Below are 11,681 nucleotides of genomic sequence, written 5' to 3' on the forward strand. Positions count from 1 at the left end.
CGCACGGTTTAAGAGATAAAACGTTTTGAATAAACGAATGTACGAAAAAAGAGAAAACTCTTAGGTTGCGACAAGTGGCGCGCTGCATGTGCGCCACTTGTCGCGACCTGGAAAAAAATTATATGAGACCAGGTCTCACGGTTAGCAGGTGAGACCCATCCTGATAGATGACACGTGGCATTCACAAATCACAAAGCATCTAATCTCTCTCCCCCTGATTTTAAGTGAAGGATGGGGGATGTTTTGTGATTTGTAAATGCCACGTATCATTCATCATAGAATTCTTTTCCCTTTGCAACGAGTACTCCTTAATTAGTGATTTCGATGAGTCTCATAAGCCCAAAATGGCGCTGCAGCAGCAACCAGAAAGATATCTGGACCGGACTTACACGGATCTGGGCCTAGGCCTAACCTACGTTCAACCGCAAGCCCAAAGAACTGTACCGCGGCCTTGCAGGTGCCGACCCACCCAAGTCCTCCTTCCTTCTCTGGACTTTCCAACCCACCCAAATTGCTCCCCTCCCCCGTCGCCCTCACCGTCGCGGCTTCGATCATGAGCGTCGCCGCCGAGTCCCCGTCGCCGTCCCTGTCTTCCCTCAGCGAAGACGACGATTTCGCTGACATCCTGGACGCGGAGCTCGAGCTCGCCTCTGCCGCTGACTCCGCCTCCCCTGGCGAGCCCCCCGGGTCACCCAGCGACGACGAAGAGGAGGAGGAGGACTTGGTGGTCGAACTAGACGCCGTGGGGCAGGGAAGGTACGCGCATTCGGTACTCCGCCCCCGCTTTCTACCAAATCGTTGAGCCTGGCAGCTTCGGCTCATTCAGCTCCCCTGAAACTGTGAACAGCAGCACATCTAATCAACATAATCTGATGACCAGTAAGATTGCTCCCGTGTGGAAAGCCGTCCATTCAGCATGTGGTAGTTAAGGGCCCCTTTCGCCTTGTCTCATCGTTAGCATATGGGTTTTTAGGATGAAGTTATGACTAAACTTGGTAAATCTGATGTGACTTCACACAACCTGAAGCTTCAGATGACTAAACAAACACTTCTGTAAATTGTATTGTTCAGGGGAAATGATGCTGGCTCTGGTACAATCCATGAATGGGAGATTGGATGATTTGCCACACTTTATTTGGAGATTTGCTGATTTGCCCCGTTTTAGTTTAGATTAGATCATTTGCCCCATTTTTCCTTAACCTTTTGATCATTTGCCCTATTACCCGTTTTAATGAATTCTTACTTATTGTAATTCAGTAGATGGACGTGGAATGTCCTTTATGCCCCTATATCAGTTTTGTAATCTCCCAATAATCAAACAGCAGACCAGAGAAATAAGATTATGCCCCATGCTGTGTGCGTTTCGTGACTTCTGCTGCCGGCGGATCGTGTATATCTACATACTGTATATGTACGCGAGCTACGTGAGGAGTTAGCCTCCAAGAAAACTAGAAAAGCATCGGTTGAGTACTCGAGTCAGCTCTGCAGGTAGTTTCGCCGGAGAGTACACGGCGAGTGGGCGTATTGGGCTTGTGCCCGGGGCTGCGTACGTGGTTGCAGGTCGTCCCCCTAGCCCCTCTTCTACTCCCAGCAGATATATGAGTTTACGAACAGTGGTACTCCTTCCGTCGATCCAGGTAGAGAGAAGATTAGGCAGAGAAATAGCAAAACTATCAGAGGGCATAAAGGTCATTCCACGTCCATTTGCTGAATTATAACAATTAATAATTCATTAATACATGACTTAGGGCAAATGATCTAAAGGAAAAAGAAAAATGGGGCAAATGATCCAATCCTAACTAAAGTGGGGCAAATCATCAAGTCCCCAAATAAAGCGTGGCAAATGATCCAAGTTATGGTTAATAATTGATCTTATTTTGTTTAATATATATCTAAATTCTATTCAATCGTTGATTCACGAAAACAATTTGAAGGAAAATTTGACATGATAGGATTTTCGTGAGCAAGCATGTATACGTAGTTGCATAAAATTCATTCATCCCGAAAATTGCCGCATCAAATAGTTCAATGTACTGAGGTAGCAATATTATGTAATTCTCGATGAGGAACTGAATACTGAGGGGAAGGGGAGAGGCAAGGGATGAGAATGGTTGATGATGTGTTTTCAAAGAACTCATGATGATTTGTTTTGCATATTTTGCACTATGAATCTGACTACTGTCAACTGCATGAAATATGCAGTAACAAAAGGCGTAGAGTGGAGGAACATCACCAAGATCAAGGAACGGCAACAAGGCCTGAAGAAGATGCCATTGGTATGCTTGTTAGTCCTGTTTTACAGCCATTGAACTTTAGTAGCTCTTGTACTAAGATTGTTGTTTTAAATTTATGTTTCATATGAGAATGAGACCCTCAGTTTCTGAATGCAATTGCAAGTTTACAGACTCCATTTCATAAGGGGTATATGTTATGATAATTGTCAGTGGGTTCTGTTGTCTCGTGGGGTCTTCTGCGATCTCAGGCTCTCAGCCTTTGACTTGCTTGTCTAACTAAATCTTGCCACTCCGTATAATACACATATGATTTCACATTCGTTTCTGTATTTCATTAGGACCTTTTGTTTGACAAGTTTCTTGTCATACATCCTACCATGGCTTATGAGCTGTTAAAAAAGTGAAAGGAAATATTACTTCTACTGCATTCTGGATTCAGCTCAGTTTATCATATCTTGAGCATTGAATGTGCATGATATGGCAAGATATGTGGAATTATTGACACATGTTGTAGCAGGCTCAGTTAAAGATGCTGAAATCAAGAAATGTCCTCCACATCCTGGATATTTTGGTGGACTATGCTTTAGATGCGGGAAAGGCCAAGACGAAGAAGATGTCCCAGGAGTCGCTTTTGGTTACATCCACAAGGTACATAAACCTCCGACTCTCTGTAAACATGACAGTTATAATGGCGTTTCTTTGTTGCATTTGCCTTGTGTAAATCATAATCACCCACTATTTGAAACCAGTGTCGTTTTTTTAAACCAATGTCACTGTAATGTGTTCTGATATTTTCAGAGATATATTACTGTTTCTACTTATCCTTGCAAAGTACCTTCAGTGTTTTCTTGGATTTTGAAGAACTATTTAACTGCAGGGTTTGAGGCTTGGTACTTCAGAAATGGACAGGCTACGTGGATCTGAAGTGAAGAATCTGTTGCGTGAAAGAAAACTGGTACTTATTTTAGATCTGGATCATACACTGATTAACTCAACCAGACTCCATGATATTTCTGCTGCTGAGATGGACCTGGGAATTCAATCTGCTGCATCAAAAAGTAAGTCGTATCTATTAGCATTAAATTTTGAGAACTCTTAGATGTTTCTATACATGGTGTGATTATGAATATGAACATGGAGGCACTGCCTCTGCAAAATAGATGCTACTCTGCTATGAGTGAAATCATCTCATTTCACTGTAATTATATTTGAAATTGTTTAAAATCTTCAGGGAAAGGAAATTATAGATTTTTTGTTCACCAGTTTCACTACATTGCAAATTTGTAACATGTATGGACACTTTATGTTTGAATCGGTGGTCAAAGTTGCTTGAGAAAAAGGATATGATCTTAGGTTTACCTTGAAGTATTATTACAACTTTAACCAACAATTTTGTGCCATCAGATAGAGTGACACCATAATAAAAATGAATAGTTAATCTTGTGGCGTTGTTCATAGTGACTTTCTCTGTTTAGATTGTATCCTTATAGTTTGATTTAGTGGTTAAAATTTTCCAGGAAGATAGTCATCTTTGGTGCCTCATCATTGCTTATTTTGATAGAATAGTGGGTTCAATGCAGTTTGCACCACTTAGTATGACTGTTATCTATGGGTCAACCTCAATTGTTTTTGTTGACGTCAAAAAGTAGACTGATAAGGATAGAATAAAATCAACACTTTTTATATGACGAAAGTAGCTGTCTTGCAATACTTAGTTCCAAGTGTACATCAGACTTCCATTTTGTATAGTTGTTTTCTCCAACCTCAGCTTACTTGCTTTCATTCTTGTTGAAACATTTGGTTATCCAGTAATAATTTATAATTATACTTGCGGTTTCCAATATATGTCAGACTTCCATTTTATATATTTGTTTTCCTGCACCTCAACTTATTTGCTTTCACTCTTGTTGAAACCATTTGTTATCTATTTATCCAGTAATTTGTACCTATACTTGTGGTAAACCACTGACATTCCTTAAATGCAGATGATCCAGACGGGAGCTTGTTCACATTACAAGGAATGCATATGCTTACAAAGTTGAGACCTTTTGTCCGTAAATTTTTGGAAGAAGCAAGCAGTATGTTTGAGCTGTATATCTATACCATGGGTGACAAGGCTTATGCAGTCGAAATAGCAAAGCTTCTTGACCCTGGCAATGTCTATTTTGATTCAAAAGTGATTTCTAACTCTGACTGCACTCAGCGGCACCAGAAAGGTCTTGATGTGGTCCTCGGAGCTGACAGTGTCGCAGTCATTCTTGATGACACTGAATATGTAAGTGTTTTTGTTTGGTGAACATGTTTGATATTCATTTAGTTTATTGCTACGTTGGTTGGTTCCCCATGAAGACTTCACAGTATAATCATTCATTGCCAGTTTTACAAGATTTATTATTGATATCATCTATACGACTGTTTAACCTCGATGGTACTAATTTTTTCAGGTTTGGCAGAAGCATAAAGAAAACCTGATTCTGATGGAGAGATATCATTATTTTGCTGCGAGCTGTCGCCAGTTTGGTTTTAGCAACCAATCTTTGTCGGAGATGATGCAAGATGAAAGGGAGAGCGATGGTGCTCTGGCTACAATTCTGGATGTCCTGAAGCGCATACACACGATTTTCTTTGACTCGGTAGGTTACTTACAGTTTTATCAGAGTTTATCATCCTGTTGCCTTACACTGTCTTCTCCCTGTGCATAAACCTCTGTAAGCGTTTAACCATATGCTTCTGCGCCATCTCTTCTGTAGGGTGTTGAAACTGCTCTTTCCTCTCGAGACGTAAGACAGGTAGGTTCTGACTGTGTCGGTTTGACAAGGTCTCATTTGTCTGTTGTAGATTTTGTTTGGTCACAATGTTGTTGCCTGGGCTTACTATCTTCTCCGTGACAGGTAATCAAGATGGTGCGGCAGGAAGTACTCCAGGGCTGCAAGCTAGTCTTCAGTCGAGTGTTCCCGTCGGATTGCAATCCGCAGGATCAGATAATGTGGAAGATGGCCGAGCAGCTGGGCGCAGTCTGCTGCTCGGAGCTGGATCCCAGCGTTACCCATGTGGTCGCCGTGCATGCCGGGACGGAGAAGGCCCGCTGGGCTGCTGTCAGCAAGAAGTTTTTGCTCCACCCCCGCTGGATCGAGGCCTGCAATTATCGCTGGCGCCGCCAGCCAGAGGAAGATTTCCCTGTACCTGGCCTCAAGGAGGACAAGGGCAAGGAAAAGGTTACAGAAGATGCCACCTGCAATTGAGTAACTGAGTCGTGTAGATTTTATGTACGCAGCTGATTGACTGAGCCCCAAAAATGGCTGATTATCCGAGAGGTCTTGATTGACAAGAAGTTTCGTAAGCGTGTTCCTGACATACAAAGTACTCCATGTATATCTTAGATTCTTACTTATTCTCACGGAATAGGAAGTGCAGCATTTTAAGATATGGTCTGATTATCCGAGTAGGTCTGTAGCGACGCAACTATATACTGTATATCTTAGATTCTTACTTACTCTCACGGACTAGGAAGTGCAGCATTTTAAGATATGGTCTCCCTGATGCGTATGTTCTTTATGGTACTACATGTTGTAGTGCCTGCTGGTCTGAATCTCGTATCAGCCATATCAATAGATGACAGTTGAACGAGTGACAAGCTCTGTTCTGCAGCTTTCTGAAAGCATATATTTCAATTTTTTTACGGCCTCTTGGATGATGTACCATCGATGGTTCAGTGACTTTACCCCACGCTGGCGGATGAGTTTGTTGGCATAGGGACTCAAAATGCTTGTGCTCATGGAACCAAATATGAATGTTTGCCCAAAATGTTGCGCCCTTTTGCTCCGTGTCATGGATCAACCATGCAATCACACAACTGATCATCCTCCCTTGTGTTAAAGCTTTCTCCTCTATTCTTCTTTGGATCAGCAGCAAATCCATCCGGATCAAGGTCATCTCCACCGTCCTCCTCGTTGTAATTCGAATTTAATTCACCAAAATTAGAGTGAACCGCTTTTTAAAAATTTAGTTCACTGAAATTCATTTTTTAATTATCGAAATGATTTCCCCTTTTTTATACCAGTACGCATCTGTTTTCAACAACAAACGAATCGAAACAGTCAACGAATCGAAGAAACAGTGTCCTTTTTTTTTGAGACAATGGAAGAAACAGTTTACCTACTGGGCTTCGCGAATGAAACCCACTTGCTCCTCCGCAAGCCCGCAATGCCGGGCGTCCAACCTGAACCAGGCTTACGGACCTGGGCCTAGTCCTAACCGACGTTCAACGGCAGCCGCCTTGCCCTGTGCCGCGACCCCATATTTCCAAGTCCTCCTTCCTTCTCCCAAGTCCCACCCACCCAAATTGCTCCCTCCCTACCCCCGTCGCCCTCACATCGCAGCTTCGATCATGAGCGTCGCCGCCGAGTCACCGTCGCCGTCCCTGTCTTCCCTGAGCGAAGGCGACGATTTCGCCGACATCCTGGACGCGGAGCTCGAGCTGGCCTCTTCTGCTGACCCCGCCTCCCGTGGCGAGCCCCCTGGGTCACCCAGCCACGACGAAGCGGAGGAGGAGGAGGAGGATTTGGCGGTCGAACTAGATGCCGTAGGGCACGGAAGGTACCTCCGCCCCCGCCTTATAGAAAATCGTTCAGCCTGGCAGCTTGGGCTCATTCAGCTCCCGTGAAACTGTGAACAACAGCACATCTAAACAACATAATCTGACAACCAATCCATTCATCCAGCATGTGGTAGTTAAGGGCCCATTTCGCCTTTTGTCCCATCGTTAGCACATGGCTTTATAAGATGAAGTTATGGCCAAACATGGTAAATCTGATGTGTCTTAACACCACCTGAAGCTTCAGATGACAAAACAGACACTTTTGTATTTTCAGTGGAAATGATGTTGGCTCTGCCACCGTCATCCCAACAGGCCTAGGTACAATCGATGAAGTTACGATTAATAGTCGGTCTTATTTTGTTAAATATCTATCTAAATTGTGTTCAGTCATTCATTCGCGAAAGCAATTCGAAGGAAAATGTGGCATGATAGGATTGAAGTGAGGAAGTATTGTAGGTACTTATATAAAATTCATTCATCCTGAAAATTGCTGCATCAAGTGGTTCAATGTACTGAGGTAGAAACAGTATGTATTTGTGGATGAAGGACTGAATCTGGATACTGTCAACTGCATTAAATGTGCAGTCACAAAAGGTGTAGAGTGGAGGAACAGCACCAAGATCAAGGAACAGCAACAAGGTCTGGAGAAGATGCCATTGGTATGCTTGTTTTAGTCCTGTTTTGCAGCCATTGAACTTTAGTAGCTCATGTACAGAGATTGTTGTGTTAAATCTATTTTTCATATGAGATCTTCAGTTTCTGAATGCAACTGTAAGTACAGACTCCATTCCATAAGGGGTATTTGTTATGATAATTGTCAATGGGTTCTGTAGGCTCGTGGGTACTCATGCGATCTCAGGCTCTCGGCCTTTGACTTGCTTGTCTAACTAAATCTTGCCACTCCGTATAATGCACATATGATGTCACATTCGTTTCTGTATTTCATTAAGCCTTCTGTTTGACATGTTTCTTGCCATACATCCTACCATGGCTTATGATGTGTTAAAAAAATGAAAGGAAATATTACTGCCACTGCATTCTGGATTCGGCTCAGTTTATTATATCTTGAGTATTGAATGTGCATGGTATGGCAAGATATGTGGAATTATTGAACACATGTTGTAGCAGGCTCAGTTAAAGATGCTCAAATCAAGACATGTCCTCCACATACTGGATTTATTGGTGGACTTTGCTTTACATGCGGGAAAAACCAAGACGAAGAAGATTTTACAGGAGTCCCTTTTGGTTACATCTCCGAGGTATGTACATAAACCTCCGACTCTCTCTGTAAACATGTGAGGTATAATGGTATTTCTTTATTGCATAATCACCCATTTTGAAACCAATGTTATTCTAGTATATTCTGAGATTTTCATAATTATACCACCGTTTCTCCTTGCCCTTGCAAAGTACCTTCAGTGTTTTCTTGGATTCTGAACAACTATTTAAATGCAGGGTTTGTGGCTAAGTACTTCAGAAAGGGACAGGCTATGTGGATCTGAAGTGAAGAATCTGTTGCGTGAAAGAAAACTGGTGCTTATTTTAGATTTGGATCATACATTGATTAATTCAACCAGACTCCATGATATTTCTGCTGCTGAGATGGACCTAGGAATTCAATCTGCTGCATCAAAAAGTAAGTTGTATCTATTTGCATTAAATTTTGAGAACTATTAGATGTTTCTATACACGGTGTGAGATTTTATGAATGTCAACATGGAGGCACTGCCTCTGCAAAATGGATGTGACTCTGCTTTGAGTGAAATCATCTCATTTCAGTTTTACACTAATATATTTGAAATTGTTCAAAATCTTCGGGGAAAGGAAATGATAGATTTGTTGTTCACCAGTTTCACTACATTGCAAATTTGTAACATGTACTGACACTTTATGTCCGAATCAGTGATCAAAGTGGCTTGACAACTTTAACCAACAATTTTGTGCCATCACCCATCAGATAGAGTGACACGATAAAAAGAGATTGTTAATGTCATATCGTTGTTCATGGTTATTCTCTCTGTTTAGATTGTATTTTCCAGGAAGATAGTCATCTTTGGTGCCTCGTCATTGCTTATTTTCATAGAATAGTGGGTTCGATGCAGTTTGCACCACTTCGTATTGCTGTTATCTACGGGTCAACCTTTCAATTGTTCTTGTTGACGTCAATGAGTAGACTGATAATGATAGTATAAAATCAACACTTTTTATATGACGAAAGTAGCTGTCTTGCAGTACTTAGTTCCGCTGTATGTCAGACTTCCATTTTATACAATGTAGTTGTTTTCTCCCACCTCAACTTACTTGCACTCATTCTTGTTGAAACCTTTTGTTACTTATCCAGTAATAATGTATATACTTGCGGTAAACCACTGACGTTCCCTAAATGCAGATGATCCAAACATAAGTTTGTTCACCTTACAAGGGATGCACATGCTTACAAAGTTGAGACCCTTTGTCCGTAAATTTTTGGAAGAAGCAAGCAATATGTTTGAGATGTATATCTACACCATGGGTGTCAAGGCTTATGCAATCGAAATAGCAAAGCTTCTTGACCCTGCCAATGTCTATTTTGATTCAAAAGTGATTTCTAACTCTGACTGCACTCAACAGCACCAGAAAGGTCTTGATGTGGTTCCTGGAGCTGACAGTCTTGCAGTGGTTCTTGATGACACTGAGTATGTAAGTGTTTTCATTTGGTGAACATGTTTGATATGCATTTAGTTTATCGCTAAGTTGGTTGGTTCCACATGAAGACTTCAGTATGATCATTCGTTGCCAGTTTTACAAGATTACTCATCGATTTCATTTACATGACTGGAGCTAACCTAAATGGTACATTTTTTTCAGGTCTGGCAGAAGCATAAAGAAAACCTGATTCTGATGGAGAGATATCATTATTTCGCTGCGAGCTGTCGCCGTAGCGGCCAATCTTTGTCAGAGTTGATGCAGGATGAAAGGGAGAGCGATGGTGCTCTGGCTACAATTTTGGATGTCCTGAAGCGCATACACACGATTTTCTTTGACTTGGTAGGTTACTTGCAGTTTTATCACAGTTTATCATCCTGTTCCTTTACACTGTCTTCTCCCTGTGCATAAACCCCTTTAAGCGTTTAACCATATGCTTCTGCGCTATCTCTTCTGTAGGGTGTTGAAACTGCTCTTTCTTCTCGAGACGTAAGACCGGTAGGTTTTGACTGTCTGTGACATGGTCTCATTTGTTGTTGTAGATTTTTGTTTGCTAACTACTTCCTCCATCTCAAAATAAGTGTCTTAAGCTTAGTACAACTCTGTACTAGAGTTAGTATAAAGTTGAGACACTTATTTTGATATGGAGGGAGTATATTGTTGCGTGTGCTTACGCATCTCCTTATAGGTAATCAAGAGGGTGAGGCAGGAAGTACTGCAGGGCTGCAAACTGGTTTTCAGTCGAGTGTTCCCGTCCGATTGCCGGCCGCAGCATCAGATAATGTGGAAGATGGCCGAGCAGCTGGGCGCCGTTTGCTGCTCGGAGGTGGATCCCAGCGTTACGCATGTGGTCGCCGTGCATGCCGGAACGGAGAAGGCCCGCTGGGCTGTCAAACACAAGAAGTTTTTGCTCCACCCCCGCTGGATCGAGGCCTGCAATTATCGTTGGCACCGCCAGCCGGAGGAAGATTTCCCTGTACCTGGCCTCAAGGAGGGCAAGGGCAAGGAAAAAGTTGCAGAGAATGCCCACCTGTAACTGAGTATAACTGACTCGTCTATAGTGTTCGTGTACTATCATGATTGAAGATGAATAGATTGAAAGTTTTTTGTAAAAAAAAAAAAGAGGTCTTGTTTAACTACAAGTTCGTAGCTGTGTTCTTGACATAGACGGTTGGTCTGTAGCCACGCAAGTACATATCTATCTTGGGTTATTACTCTCGCGGAATTAGGAAGTTATTTTAATACATGATCTTCCTGATGCGTATGTTATTTATGGTATATCTACTGCCTGGTGGTCTGAATCTCTTATCAGCCGTAGCAATAGTTGACAGTTGAACGAGTGACTAGTTCTGCTCTGAAGCTTTTCTGAAAGCGTGCATTGGTACTTTTAAAGATGTGAGCATCTTAATTTTATCTAGCAGTGCAAGCTCCTCATTGTAGGTGCTTAGAAAATTTTCCATGTTAAAGTGTGGCTGATTTAGTACAAGGAGTACTACGAGTACTATATAATATTTGTTAAATTATATAAGCTCACCTCTTAAATATTTGTGTCTCCTGCCATCTCATTGGGTAGCTCACTGTGTGTCTTTCGTCGGTGACATGGACATATACGTTATCTTCCTGCCCTCCTTTCATCGTCCAGCGTGCAAGAATCTCTCTTCAACTTTACCGTGAATTTCGCGACGGTGACATCAAGCACAAAGCCCTATCCTGACTGCTGAGTGCTGAGCCCCATCTACACCCTACTCCTGTCCAATACTTCTATTCAGAGACTCGAACAATCCTCATCATCATCAACAGGAACTCCCTATCGGGGCTGACAAGGATTCGCTGCTCCATACGTGTCACCTCACAGCTCACCCGTCCCAGCAGCCCCTATAGATTGACAAGCCTCCGGCCCGAGCTCCATGATTGAGCAATCGACGGCAGGCAGGCAGATGATGAGCGCACAAACGGCGGTCTGGATCCCACGGTGACCTTTCTATTCTTCAACGGGAAAGGGCGCCGGAAAGTTGGCACATGATGTCTGCTCGCCGTGTCCCCTTTGCCCGTGTCACCGATCGGCGGCTGCTGCCTCCCGTCGGGCATCACCCCCCGCGGCCGGCGGCACCCGGAGGCCACGGGGCTGGGGTGCGCGACGTGCCCGATCGACCTCGCGAGCTCGC

The 11,681-nt window shown here is 42.9% G+C and overlaps 2 protein-coding genes across 11 annotated transcripts; both read left to right on the top strand.

Annotated features, from left to right (window-relative positions):
• Positions 1–450: 450 nt before the first annotated feature.
• On the top strand, positions 451–5,758 carry LOC125516328 (RNA polymerase II C-terminal domain phosphatase-like 4). Of its 2 annotated transcripts, none has more exons than XM_048681808.1 (8): positions 451–756; positions 2,203–2,276; positions 2,749–2,882; positions 3,112–3,292; positions 4,220–4,509; positions 4,679–4,867; positions 4,985–5,023; positions 5,126–5,758. In XM_048681808.1, exons 1-8 carry the CDS (start codon positions 554–556, stop codon positions 5,474–5,476), a joined length of 1,461 nt encoding a protein of 486 aa, XP_048537765.1. In that variant the 5' UTR covers positions 451–553; the 3' UTR covers positions 5,477–5,758. The 2 variants fall into 2 exon arrangements, with proteins under 2 accessions (XP_048537765.1, XP_048537770.1); XM_048681813.1 differs by having other exon boundaries at positions 477–756; positions 2,752–2,882.
• Positions 5,759–6,530: 772 nt separating this feature from the next.
• LOC125516346 (RNA polymerase II C-terminal domain phosphatase-like 4) lies at positions 6,531–10,762 on the top strand. Of its 9 annotated transcripts, none has more exons than XM_048681831.1 (9): positions 6,706–6,830; positions 7,219–7,287; positions 7,359–7,490; positions 7,957–8,090; positions 8,287–8,467; positions 9,221–9,510; positions 9,679–9,858; positions 9,976–10,014; positions 10,205–10,762. In XM_048681831.1, exons 3-9 carry the CDS (start codon positions 7,409–7,411, stop codon positions 10,550–10,552), a joined length of 1,254 nt encoding a protein of 417 aa, XP_048537788.1. In that variant the 5' UTR covers positions 6,706–6,830; positions 7,219–7,287; positions 7,359–7,408; the 3' UTR covers positions 10,553–10,762. The 9 variants fall into 9 exon arrangements, with proteins under 9 accessions (XP_048537773.1, XP_048537780.1, XP_048537805.1 ...); XM_048681844.1 differs by having other exon boundaries at positions 7,960–8,090; XM_048681841.1 differs by having other exon boundaries at positions 7,378–7,490.
• The last annotated feature ends 919 nt before the right edge of the window (positions 10,763–11,681 follow it).

The sequence above is a fragment of the Triticum urartu genome, chromosome 1, assembly GCF_003073215.2.
Source record: "Triticum urartu cultivar G1812 chromosome 1, Tu2.1, whole genome shotgun sequence".
NCBI classification, from domain to species: Eukaryota; Viridiplantae; Streptophyta; class Magnoliopsida; order Poales; family Poaceae; genus Triticum; species Triticum urartu.

Excerpts from the sequence above, each read along its gene's own strand:
- LOC125516328 (XM_048681808.1), top strand. The coding sequence starts at position 554 with ATGAGCGTCGCCGCCGAGTCCCCGTCGCCGTCCCTGTCTTCCCTCAGC. Across the intron at positions 2,277-2,748 it reads GCCTGAAGAAGATGCCATTG|CAGGCTCAGTTAAAGATGCT; the intron begins GTATGCTTGTTA and ends CACATGTTGTAG. Across the intron at positions 3,293-4,219 it reads TCAATCTGCTGCATCAAAAA|ATGATCCAGACGGGAGCTTG; the intron begins GTAAGTCGTATC and ends CCTTAAATGCAG.
- LOC125516346 (XM_048681816.1), top strand. The coding sequence starts at position 6,622 with ATGAGCGTCGCCGCCGAGTCACCGTCGCCGTCCCTGTCTTCCCTGAGC. Across the intron at positions 6,831-7,416 it reads GATGCCGTAGGGCACGGAAG|TCACAAAAGGTGTAGAGTGG; the intron begins GTACCTCCGCCC and ends TTAAATGTGCAG. Across the intron at positions 7,491-7,959 it reads GTCTGGAGAAGATGCCATTG|GCTCAGTTAAAGATGCTCAA; the intron begins GTATGCTTGTTT and ends ATGTTGTAGCAG.